At 34.3% G+C, this 12,760-nt stretch overlaps 1 protein-coding gene across 6 annotated transcripts in view; it reads left to right on the forward strand.

The window, feature by feature from the left end:
• Positions 1 to 12,760, forward strand: part of ADAM22 (ADAM metallopeptidase domain 22) — a 218,885-nt gene that overhangs the window by 189,891 nt on the left and 16,234 nt on the right. For 3 of the 6 annotated variants that reach the window (XM_061165531.1, XM_061165532.1, XM_061165533.1), the window contains exons 25-27: positions 1,984 to 2,074; positions 5,152 to 5,169; positions 11,895 to 12,089. In XM_061165531.1, the coding sequence (XP_061021514.1) occupies positions 1,984 to 2,074; positions 5,152 to 5,169; positions 11,895 to 12,089 (304 nt within the window). The remainder of the gene's footprint in view (positions 1 to 1,983; positions 2,075 to 5,151; positions 5,170 to 11,894; positions 12,090 to 12,760) is intronic. The other 3 variants (XM_061165534.1, XM_061165535.1, XM_061165536.1) reach the window with 1 other exon arrangement.

Genomic DNA, 12,760 nt, shown 5'->3' on the forward strand with positions numbered 1-12,760 from the left:
TGCATAAAATAATGTTCAAGTCCTGAAGTCCATTCAGCTCCAAAGAGTGAGAGAATTATTATTTTCATTCTAATCATCCATACAGGTTAAACATATTGGTCAATGTGACTTTCATAATAAAACTCACAGAGTGATTAGGATTTTGGCATCTTCAGTCTTAGCAACGGTTGTGGGGCTGGTTCCTGCACTTAATGCAGAAAGAAGCCTCTTCAGGTCTGTGGATTTAACTGGCTTGTCAAAAGTCATGCTATTACTTTTGAAGATTACTTATAGAAGTAATCAGGACTAGCATTTGAGTTTATTATTGTTGTTCAGACTCTCAGACGTGTCTGACTCTGTGATCCATGGATTGCAGCACACCAGGCTTCCCTGTCCTTCATTATCTCCCAGAGTTTGCTCAAATTCATGTCCATTGAGTCAGTGATGCCATCCAACCATCTCATTCTCTGTCACCCCTTTCTCCTCCTGCCCTCCTTCCCAGCATCAGGGTCTCTTGATCCCTGTTAAATTTCTGGAGCTTTCCCCATGGCTCAGTGGGTAAAGAATATGTCTGCAATGCAGAAGACACAGGAGATGCTGGTTCAGTCCCTGGGTTGGGAAGATCCCCTGAGGAAGGAAATGGCAACCCCAACATTCTTACCTGAAAAATCCCCTGGACAGAGGAACCTGCCAAGCTAGTTAAAAGGATTGGAAAGAGTCAGACATGACTGAGTGACTAAGCACTCACGTCTGTTAAATCTCTGGAAAGAAAGGAAGGGGAGATGGGCTAGGTCTTAGCGTGGGAAAATCCCAGTGCCCCAGAAGCCCTCTGGTATCTGCACCCTCCTATCCCACAGATGACCGGGGCAGGGTGGAGTCGGCCAGTCTCCTGGCTGTCTGAGTCCTGCTGTCGCATGTGACTCCCGAGGGCTCCCAGACAGAGAGGCTGCCACTCCGTCATGGGGAATTGGCATCTGTTCCAGTCATCCATGATTACTGCTTTGGATTCCTCAGGAGTGCAGCAAAGAGCTAACCAAGCTGCCCTGGGTGAGAGCCCTGCAATTTAACACGGGGTATAAAGTCTATCAACCAAACAGGTCTTCTGAGCCAGGAGCCAGGCAGGCCTCCAGCCTGCCTTTTCTGCTCTCGTACCATCACCTAGTTCTTATCTCCAGCCCTGCCCTGGCCCTGCCTTCTGGTGCATCCTCGCTCTCACAGGTCATCAGCACGTCTCCAGCTCACGACTGTATTTTCCATTGTGTTTCCCGGGTACCACAGCCCTTATTGCCAAGACTGGGAACTACAGTCTTTTATCATCGATACCACCTGACCATCTGTAGCCATGTTTTCTCCCTTTAGAAGCTTATATTTACACAGACAAAATATCACACAAAATAAGGACCTTACGTTGGTTGTGAAAATGGAGTGATAAGAACAATAACATTTCGAGAATTTCTAGGGAAGAGGTTGGAGTCCAAAAGATGATTTCTAAGTATTCCTCCCCAGGGGTTTTGTGCTGTATAGTCATACTCCTTTCTTCTCCTTATCTTTATTCTTTATTTTAATTCAATGACCTCATTATATTTTCCAGAAAAATACATGGAAAATAAAACCATTCAAAATGCACTTGGACAAGAATTAAAAGGGAACATACACAAATAATTATTTTTCAAAAAACAGTTGATCAAATTGCTAAGTTATGGTTGATTTTTCTTCCCTTAAAAATACCTACTTTTAATTTCAAGATATATAGGAATATCAAATCATTGTCATATGCCTGAAACTGATACAGTGTTTTGTCACAATTATATCTGAATAAATAAATAAAATTTGGGGAAAAGCTTCTGTAAAATTAAAACTGTATAAAGGAAAAAATGCTCACTTTTTAAAACAAATATTATTAGTGTAATGATCATTAATCTGGAGAATAAAGTTCCTGAAAGAATTTTACATCAAAATTTCAGCTGTATTCACTGATCTTCATTGTTTCTTTTCTCCCCCCAGGTGTTGCTGGTACCAATATTATAATAGGCATAATTGCTGGCACCATTTTAGTGCTGGCCCTCATATTAGGAATTACTGCATGGGGCTATAAGTAAGTGAAATGGCTCAGTATATTACTGTCAAACTGTACTTTAAAATATTTATCTAAATGATTCTACAAATTTTTGTATCATTGGATAAATAAACCTTCAGTGAAAATTGGTCTGGTTCAATATTCAATCCATGATGATCCTTGGCATAATTAGAAGTAACAATAATTTATCATTTTTTAGATTTTGAGATTAACTCCCATCTATTCTAAAAATACTGAATATTGTTTTAAAACCATTACATGAAATACAAATCAGTCTAAATTGTGTCTCATACAAAGGCTGTGTTGGTTGGCTCTTTAGTGATGCAGATTCTCTTGACTTAAACCCATTCCGCCAAATCTAGGCAGGATAGTGTATTAGAGAGCATAGTGTTTAGTAGCAAGGGTGGTATCAACAAGATCAAGAGCAGAATCTGCTCCTTAGTGCTTCCTGCTAAGAGCAGGGATTCTGCCAAGAGCCAAACCTCTCCCCAACAAATGTGAAGAAGACTTTGTTATTTGTTAAATTTGTGAGTATTTTGTGGGAAGGAAAAACTCTTCAGAGAGGTAATGTGTTAAAATTAAAATTCAACTGTAAGTTACAACTTTTAGAAACCTAATACTTAAGCTTCAAAGTTCAGCTTACAATTCTTTGGTTCTATGTGCAGGATTTAAAAAGTTACACATTATGTAACTTTTGAATATTGGATCCCCTTAGCATTTAGCTAAGTAAATGACTTCACACATTCCAGACTTTTTGTATACTTAATGTGCTCATTTCTCTTGTTAAGTACTTATGATGTGAAAAGTTTCCTTAGTATTCAAATAACTTATGTTTAATAAAATAAAACTTAAATGAAGCAAGCTTTTTTGACTAGGCATTGACTAGCATAGTGTATATAATCATTCGTTATTATTATTATCACTGCCTGACATGGTTTTAATCCAACTGAATTAAAAGACATCTCTTTAAACTAGTATATGGGTCTTGCTGGCTGTGAGGTTAAAACACTGAAGTTATTTTGGCTGAAAAGAGAGAGTAATTAGTTGACTGCCAGGATAAACTTTCTATGTTGTAAGTACTAAAATGCAGAAAGACATTTGTGCAAGGCTGTGTTAACAAGTAGCACAGACAGCAAGGTAAAGTTTAGCATAATATAGTTAACACGGCCTAGCATAGTGTAGCAAATGCCTCTGTAATGTGCAGATTGTTTGGCACTTTGCATGCTTATATTTGCACCAGCTGATTTCAGCAAAATTTGGAGTATAAAATTATATGTCTGAAAGAAAGGCTTTTCTCTACCTATAGTTTGAGCTCTCATTATACCTCAGGTGAATTAGCCCTATCTTGGTGTCACACTATTTCCTTGACTTCCCTTGTGCAAGGCTCATGCAGTAGTTGCCATCACAACCATTGCTATTTTGAAGTAGCTCAGTGATTTCATTTGGTCATGGGAGAGGGAAAGCAAAATTGTTAGTTCTGTTAGTTTTCTGCCACCTATTGATGCAAACTGATATTTCATGTTTACAATCTTGAAAAAAATTATCCTTTCAAAAATATGAAACCTGAGCATCTAATCCTACTGCTAATGAAATTATCTGTGTCTGTTTTAATGATTAGAATGAAAAATACTTTTCTGTATATCATTTCTTATTTTTATGAAATTTAAGTGGTTTCACTTTTTTGTTTCTGAATATGTGTACTTTGCAGAATCTTGTTCATACCACAATATTCTCTTCATAACTAATTTGAACCCGAATGATGAAAGTATTAGTGTTGCTACATTCAGAATTTGTATAAAAATAGAATAAGAATGTAGAAATTTTAATTCAGTAATTAAATTCATGAATATGCTGTTTCATGTATTCTATTTAAAATGCCAAGCAAATTTAGGACTTGAGAACTCATTTTCTCATTAATCCTTCCAATTAAACTTTCTACCCCTTCTCCAAGTCTTGGGGTAATAGAAAGAATAGGAAATGAGGAATACTCATTTGTAACTGGTGGATTGCTCAGGTAATCAACTTGAGAGGATAAAAAGTAAAACATGTTGAATTGAAATATTTAGGCTTATTTTTCTCCCGTGTATGATAGTTTCAGGAATGAAAAATATTAAATATCAAATTGGCACTTTTACTCTCATGAGCTCATTATTAAGCAAGATAACCAGAGAATTCATGGAATAGATTGGCAGGTAAAAGTGCTACAAACAAAATCTATACGGCAACATTAGTCTTGATCTTGGAAGAAGGAGCCTACTTATTAGTTGCTTGACCTTCCAACAAGTCTTCAAAATATTGACAGCTAGTTAGGTCAGGATAGAAATTAGCTTGTTTTATTTAAAAATTAAAAATCGTTGGCACCTCCTTACCACACTCTCTAGAACACATTTTTGCTTCAGAATGGTTTATTCTGAAACTCATGCAATTTTATTTTAGGAGACTTTAAACAAAGTATTACCACAGTTACTTTCAGTGAAACTTCAGTGAGTAAGTAGTGATGACATGGGAGGTCCATAACAGCTGTGAATTCTCGTTCTATCATACACAAAATGTTCTTATGTACATTTATGTTTTCATATTTGAAATTCTTAGGAAGAGCTCTAGTTTGTGGCATATACTCCAAAAAGAATGAATTATAACTTTTATTTGCATGAAAACACATTTAATATATATAAGTAACTTAACTAATTTCCTTATTTAAATCAATATGCATGTCTGAAAACCTGTGTTTGAAATAAGGTTGACTTTAGGACATTACTAAATGTTTAATATGATACAGTTGACATTGAGAGAACAATTACTTTTTAATAACTGAAGCTTTATGCTTTTAAACAATGGTTACTTGAAAATGTTGTCACTAACCCTTTGGTGTCATTTCTTCAAAAGATGAAGTGAAATTTGTATATGGGAGTGTGTGTGTGTGTGTGAGGCAGAGGTGGGGGGGAGACTGTGTTTTTGATCTTCATTTTAATTCTGCAATTAGAAATTCTAGTGGAGATCTTTCATCAAATGCTTTTATGTTTAGTGATTTCTCTTAATGTATTTTTTTAGGTAACTAATTATTTCTCTCTCTCTCTCTTCTTGTCCATAAAAAGAAACTATCGAGAGCAGAGGTATGTGATAAGAATAATCTGAACATATACCTGAAAACCAAAAGGTTTAAATCTTGTTATCATCTTTGGAATTCATACATACCGTTATAAATTAAGTTTACTTTTGTTTTTATGTTGTAGTGGTCATAAACTAATCTTGATTTTTCATGGCCTTGAAATGATCATTTTAGTACTGTTGCCGTGGAATGTGTTAGTTTAAAATAGATCTATCATTATTTAGTTTTAATGGTTTTGTCATCCAACAAAACTATAATTAGTCATTCTTATTTGTGTTACTTTTATAGTAATATATATTTAGAAGTTGATTTTTTCCTACCTAAAACAAAATTCCTTTATGTTAATGTGTCACCTTTGTTTACATTAGTTGATTGGCTTTTCTTCACCTTTATAACACTTTTCTTGCCCAATGATTTCTAAAGGAATTTATTTTTAGGGATTGTTGTTATTTTACTAGCTTTCATTAATGAATGATAAAATATATATAGGCACACTATTGTGATCAGGAGAGCATCTTGGCATTTGAGCAATCTATTTTATCTCTGCATAAGAATTTTTATTTTTTTTTACAGATTAGATAATTATACAGGTATTGAAAGAAATAATTTGCATAGTAATAATCTCTGCCTACTGCACTATTTTTTTTTTAATAAAAAGCCCATAAAGTCACTCTATTCATATAGCCTTAAAATCTATGTTTAGTCAGCACTGTCTAAAGAGATACAAAGCATTCATGTAGTTGGGTAAAACTTGCTATTTTTTCCAAATCTAAATTAGCTCATGTTGAGGTACACTCCTCACTTTTCACGTTTAAAAACTTATAATTGCTATTAACTATTGATACCAAAAAATTAAAATATACTGGAAATTGACTATCTAAGACCACATCATATAGTGCTAGTTTTGTACTCAAGATGCCTATGTAGGCTCCTAACTTTTCCCACAACTGTAGGAAATGTCCAAGGCTGATTAGAAATAAGATGTAATAAATGTGACACTTTATCAGACCCTAGCCACAGCTTTCATTTTTTTTTTCACAAACTAGAATTTTAAACTTTGTTCTGTTTCCTTCTAAGTTATAATTTAAAATCTGTATAAGGCTTTAGCCACAAGTGGTACCCACAGGGTACCCGTTGAGATCCTGGCCAGTTAGCCATAGATATTAGAAAATAATGACCTTGTTCTGGAGTCACTGACTTTTATCATTAATGGAGAAAGTAAAACTGAAATAAAATTATTTAAATAAAGGAAATAGACTTCTTTGTGACATGTTTTAAACTCTGTGTCCAAAAAACACTGAAGAAGAGCCAAAGCTATTTATGCTTTCTGTTGGGTAGATGTTGATCAGTTATACGAGAAATGTAAGTTTGGTGGCTTTCTTCAGTGAAAAGTAAAATTATACTACAAAGATCAAAAACGTGAATTAACTCCATTTCCGTAAGAATTAAGGCTGTAGTGTAATTTAATATTGCTGACTCTTTGGAAAGGAAAGCACAGTGTCATAAATACGTAACATAAGCAAAATTGTTATGGTGCTCTAAGATGTGTTCTCACCAGAGGTTATTTTCCAGAATAAAGGAATTGCCTACATTACAAAAAAAATGGTAAATATGTAAACTTGAGCACCAGTTTCTTATTCTAACTCAATATATGCATAGGTACAGTTAAGAAAATTTTTGTTAGAAATCTCTTTTTTGTGCCTGATGTAATTTCATGCCTCCTGGTACTCCTGGGAGTATTATCAGTATATGATGAATACTGAGTCACCATTTCATCAATCTGGACACTCTTTGAAGTCTAGTTCATATTTTGAGAGTTGTCACTTTTCAGCAGGTACTATTTTTTTTATATATTTCAGCACAAATTTTATTTATTTTGCCCTTATGATTGTCTGTAGCCAATGAATCTTAGCGTTATATGAAAAGTGAAAGTGAAAGTGAAGTCACTCAGTCTTGTCTGACTCTTTGCAACCCCATGGACTGTAGCCTACCAGGCTCCTCTGTCCATGGGATTTTCCAGGTATTATATATAGTTATATAATAATTGTTAAAATGGAGAAGCTGCAAGGAATGAACTTTAGATTAGGAAGTTGTGAGTATATAAATATCTTCTGAAGGACTGTCTTTTTATTAGAATGTATCTTAGTGGTTATAGAGAAGGTGATAAGACCAATGGGCCAAAGCCTACATTAGGAAATTTACAGTCTTGTGAAAATATCTGAAGATATTCCAATAAAGATGTGCCCAATTCCAAAGGATGCCAGGGAATAGAAATAAAAAATTTGAGTTGCTTTTAAATTAAGTTTTGCTCTGAGGTTCCATGGTGGAAGGATCAATCTAGAATGAATCAGAAATCTACCTGCTAGTATGTGGTCTTGGGAAATCACTTGAACTTTACCCAATTCCAAATGCAGATGAAGTTCTTTGTAACCTATGAAGCATTCTAGTAAGGAAAGTTATTAATATGTGGTCTCTGAAGACTTTGTGTTTCTCTAATCCTCAGATGAAAGAGATAGGTAGGTATGGTTGTCCTTAAAGAGAAAGGCAGCATTCCTGACATGAGTGAGGCCCACACATCCTGGTGTGAAAGCATTGGTGAACATACAGCTTTGCTTTGACACTAAATACATGTTAAGTATGTAGCCAGTTATGAGATTCTTTAATTAATGATACAATGGCTCAGAAATGCCAAACTCAACATAACTTTCTAATAACTGGAAATGTCAGGCGAGTAATTCTGTGAAGAAACCTGATAACCTGGTAAATTTTCCCACCAGAGAATGTGTCCCCCAGGTTTTCTTTATATTGAAGGAATGTGTGATAGGTTTAATTTCATGTCTGGCCAAAAGATTCGAAGCAAGCCCTTTTTTTCTTTTTCTTTTTGTTTATAAACTGCCTAATAAAAGATAGAAGCCCCATTCTGGGAGACAGAACTTCGTACATGAATTATATCACTTTAGATCTGCCAGAGTTGGCGACTTTCCTGTTGGTCCAGTGCAGGGGGTGAGGCTAGATCCCTGGCTGGGGAACTAGGATTCCAAATGCCATGAATATGGCAAAAATAAATAAATAAATAAAAATCTGCCAGTGTCATCTTGTGAAGGGTAGAGCCATGGGACTGAGGAGCCAAGGAGAATTCTTAGATATCATCTAGTTAGAAGGATGACTATTGATTATTTTCTTTTCTCCAGGAAGGAAGGCCTCCATCTATTTTTCAGTTGATGCTATTGTTTCTAGCATAATTTTATTTTAGCATAATTGCTTTAGGAGTTAGCAGCTATATACTTTGCAATAAAAATTAGAAGTTTGAATTTTAGTTTTCAGGCAGTTTTGCAAATAGCAATAGGATAAACTTGGATTTATAAAGCATCCTTATTTAGGTGCAATTAAACTTGGATTTAATTCAAGTTAATTGAATTCATTAAACTTGGATTTATAAAGCATTAAACTTGGATTTATAAAGCATCCTTATTCAGGTGCAATATTCTTTTGTCTGAAATGAACATACATTGTTGAACACACATAATATGAATCAGAATAAATAATTAGTTCATATCTTCCTGATCCATACCTTAAGCAGAAACCCCCTTCCCCATTTCTTTTCTCTCTCTTACCTGTTTTAGCCACTTTATTTTCTGCTTGTAAACCTCCCTCCTTTTTTCCCCCAAGACTGTCTTAGTTTTATAGTTTTTTTAATATTATTATAGTGATATTCATGCATCTGTCAATTTGATTTAGTACACAGTACACAACATTTCTTCAGACAGCAATGTGACAATTCCAATAGCAGACAGCCCAGACACCAACAAAGCTTTGGAAAAGTGCCTCCTTCAGTCTTAAGGTTAAGACTTAATTTTTTTCATTATGATCTCATTTTGAGTATGTGTAAGGATTATTAAGTTAAATATTATGGTTCAGCAAACCCTTTAAGGAAAGATCAGACTTCTCTTACAACAGGAATCCTTTCTGAGGAAAAATAATTTAGCTAAATAATTTTTATTTTCTTTTGGTTATTATTTATAGAAAAATTCATTCACATGTCTAAAATATTTGCTTGTGATGTGGGAAATTTGAGGTAATTTTTCCATTATAAAACTTAGTACTGATCAGGCCACCTAATTCCAAAATTCTATGAAACTAGTAAAATTTAGGAAGAAAAGCATAAAGACTAGAAAAATAAATTCAATTTTAACACATTTAAAGCTATAATTTACTTGGTCATTTATAGTCTTTTATAACAAATGATGAGGTAGTATTTTATTGATCATAGGGGCCTGATATTCTCTATCTTCACTAAAGGTTAATCAGGAAGAAATAGGTTTGTAATAAGATATAATTGGATATTGAGAAAAGAATAAATTTCTGGACAGTGAAGGCTGTTAAATAGTATTAAAAGATCTTTAACAAAGTTTATCATCTGTTATTATTAACATTTTTATGCATTTACTGTGTGAAGGAGTTACATGCATTCTTTGTGGAATTTTAAGAAGAATGCAGTGTAATTTCTTTATTTCGAAGACTTCATGGTAGAGATAGAGATGAGTCTAGTTTGCCTGGGATAATAAAAGCAAAGCCATGCCCCTCAAAGTTCACTGCACTTAAATTTTCCTTTCAACCCTTTGACTGAAGCCCATAGTTTATGGCATGTGTAACATTTGGGATGTTTGTGTGCAGTGTAAAAGATGAAAAGTAAAAGACTGCAGAGAAATTACATTGAAGGATTTGTAAACCACGCTTAAATAAACAGGCAAAATCATTGAGCCCCATCCATTGTGAGAAGCACTCCATTTAAGCCTGCAGTCTCAGATAAGTGAACCTTTGGTAAATGCCTGAATGCCAGAACCATGTAAAGAAAGAGTAATTTGGGTGCAAAGTCAAGTAAAGTCACAACTTGTATTTATTTGATTTGAATTTATGGGCTTCCCTGGTAGCTCAGCTGGTAAAGAACCCACTTGCAATGCAGAAGACCGTGGTTTGATTTCTGGGTCGGGAAGATCCCCTGGAGAAGGGATAGGCTACCCACTACAGTATTGTTGGGCTTCCCTGGTGGCTCAGTCGGTAAAGAATCCGCCAGCAGTGCAGATCTGGGTTCGATCCCTGGGTTGGGAAAATCCCCTGGAGGAGGGCATGGCAACTCACTCTAGTATTCTTGCCTGGAGAATCCCCATGGACAGAGGAGCCTGGCAGGATACAATCCATGGGGTTGCAAAGAGTCAGACACGACAGAGCAAGTAAGCACAGCATATAAATTTGAATTTAGTGAGGCACATCTCATCAGCATATAAAAATTATCATTAAAGGTAGAGATATAAAAATGACTCATTAACCAGAAAGATTATCATTGGGAAGGTAATGTTAATGGGATGTTCTTTGGCATTCTTTTATAAGTATTGGTATGATACAAAAGGCAATTATCCTACCTGAGGCAACTTACAAAACTTTGATTTTATTTTTCAAAAAATTGATAGAGCATTTTACTGATAGGAGGCAAGACAGAAAATATTATTCCAGAGAGTTAAAGATCTCTTCCATAAACAGATATATCATTTGTGTTATTAACAGTATAAATATGGGAATTACATGTCTTTTCTATAAATTAATGTTTCATAATATCCTGGGAGAAAAAAAGATTTCATTTATGATCTGAAGTCACAAATATTTTGAAAGAATATGCATCAAAGAATTCTATTAATCCTACATACAAATCTAATGAGAAATTTGATTTCCTTAAAGGGAGAGGTAGATCACACAAGGTAACACAGGTGCTTTATGTCAGTTGTAAAATTTTATTAGCCATACCTGTCTGGGGGTCATGCAGGGTCAGATTAACTACCAAAGTAGGAGCATTGACAAGGCAGTCCTATCTAAAGTTTTCTACCCTGTTCCCTTAGCAGAAGTAATAAAAATATGTTCCAATCTCAGTTAATTCAAAATCAGAGCGAATGAAGTCGGTAATAGTGCAGACTATGTAGCTTTTCCCTTGTTGGAGATAAAGAATTGAGGTCATTCACCAGCCACCTATAATTATCTTTCTATAGTATCAACAAGAATTCCATTATTTTTCAACTCTTTCTTCCTCTTGTTAAATTATCTTCCTTTACATATTCTAGTGTGCAGTTATAGAATTACATTTTTGATTGACATTTGAATCTCTTTTGATTTCTTTATATTTCTGCTAAATGAATAGTGAGGCCCCAGAGTGAATAGAGAATTCAAATAATTTATTTGGATTAAATTATAGAACAGTTTAGAAATCAATCAGTTCCTTTAAGGCCAAATCAAGATTACGTTTATAGTATTTAGAAATTACAAATAGTTTACACACCACAGTGAGAAAAAGGATACCTTATCTGGGCAAGGACTGTCTGTCTTGATATGTCTCCTTCAGCACCAGGTTTTTTTTTGTTTGTTTGTTTTTAAAGACAAAATGGCAATTAACATCTCTAAGTGTAATGAAGTTACAGTGAAAAACCTCATCTTTTCATATTTTTCCCATGAAGCAAGGGTATACTCATCCAGATTGTAAAGACTTCAGTGATTGCATTTCCGACCTCTACAATTAGAATGACTTTTAACTTGTCACATTTATTAATAATCTTACATGTTGTTATAGATTTGATTCATGTAGATCATTATCCCTACCTCTTTTTTCCTAAAATAATATTTGTATATGTCTGTGTTCATGTGTGTGTCTTGTTTTCTGACTCTGAAATGTTTATTATGCCTTAGACAGTTACCCCAGGGAGATTATGTAAAAAAGCCTGGAGATGGCGACTCTTTTTATAGCGACATTCCTCCTGGAGTCAGCACAAACTCAGCATCTAGTTCTAAGAAGAGGTCTGCTTTTCTGTCGCATTTTCAGATTTCTACCTGTTCCATCACACATTATTCCATTAGTCAGAACATTTCATTATTTTGCAGCAGGTTTGATTACTTCTTCCTTCTTTCTTGAATGTTAAAAAATAGTATCCTTTGTTCTTTGATTACTCTACTTCAAAATGCCATATGCTCAGAACCAGTGGTTTAACAAATCAGGCCAGAAAACCAAACAAAAGAAAACTAAGCAAATAACAACCCTATATAGAAACTCCAGGGTTTTCCAATCTTGCTCTTCTACTGCTTCAGAAACTACACATCGTATTTTATTGTATTTTAAATGGTGAGCTTTATGTCATGTTTGGTAGTCAAAGAAAAAGGTTACTGTCATGCTTCAGTAAAAGCAGTTGTTAAAATAAACTGATAATATAAATGCTGCATTGAATTTTTTTAAGTTTAAATTTATCAAAGCTAAGCTTGCTGTGAAAAAACGATTGCTTCTCTGTGAATCGTATATTTGAATATTATGATTTTGCCTTTCATTCCTGGAATGATTAATTCTAGACTTTATAATTTAGAGCTAGTTGCCAAATTAATTTAAGCATTTTTAATATTTGAGTTTTATAGAAGTCCAGATGGGGTTAATATATTATTTATATGTCTTAAACTTGAAGGCTGTATTCTTGCTCTATGGTCTTAAGGTATATAAGACCATTTAAAATTCTGCATGCTTTATAAATGCTTAATAAAATAAGCTGACAGAGAAATAAATAGAATGT

The sequence above is a fragment of the Dama dama genome, chromosome 18 (genome assembly GCF_033118175.1).
Source record: "Dama dama isolate Ldn47 chromosome 18, ASM3311817v1, whole genome shotgun sequence".
NCBI classification, from domain to species: Eukaryota; Metazoa; Chordata; class Mammalia; order Artiodactyla; family Cervidae; genus Dama; species Dama dama.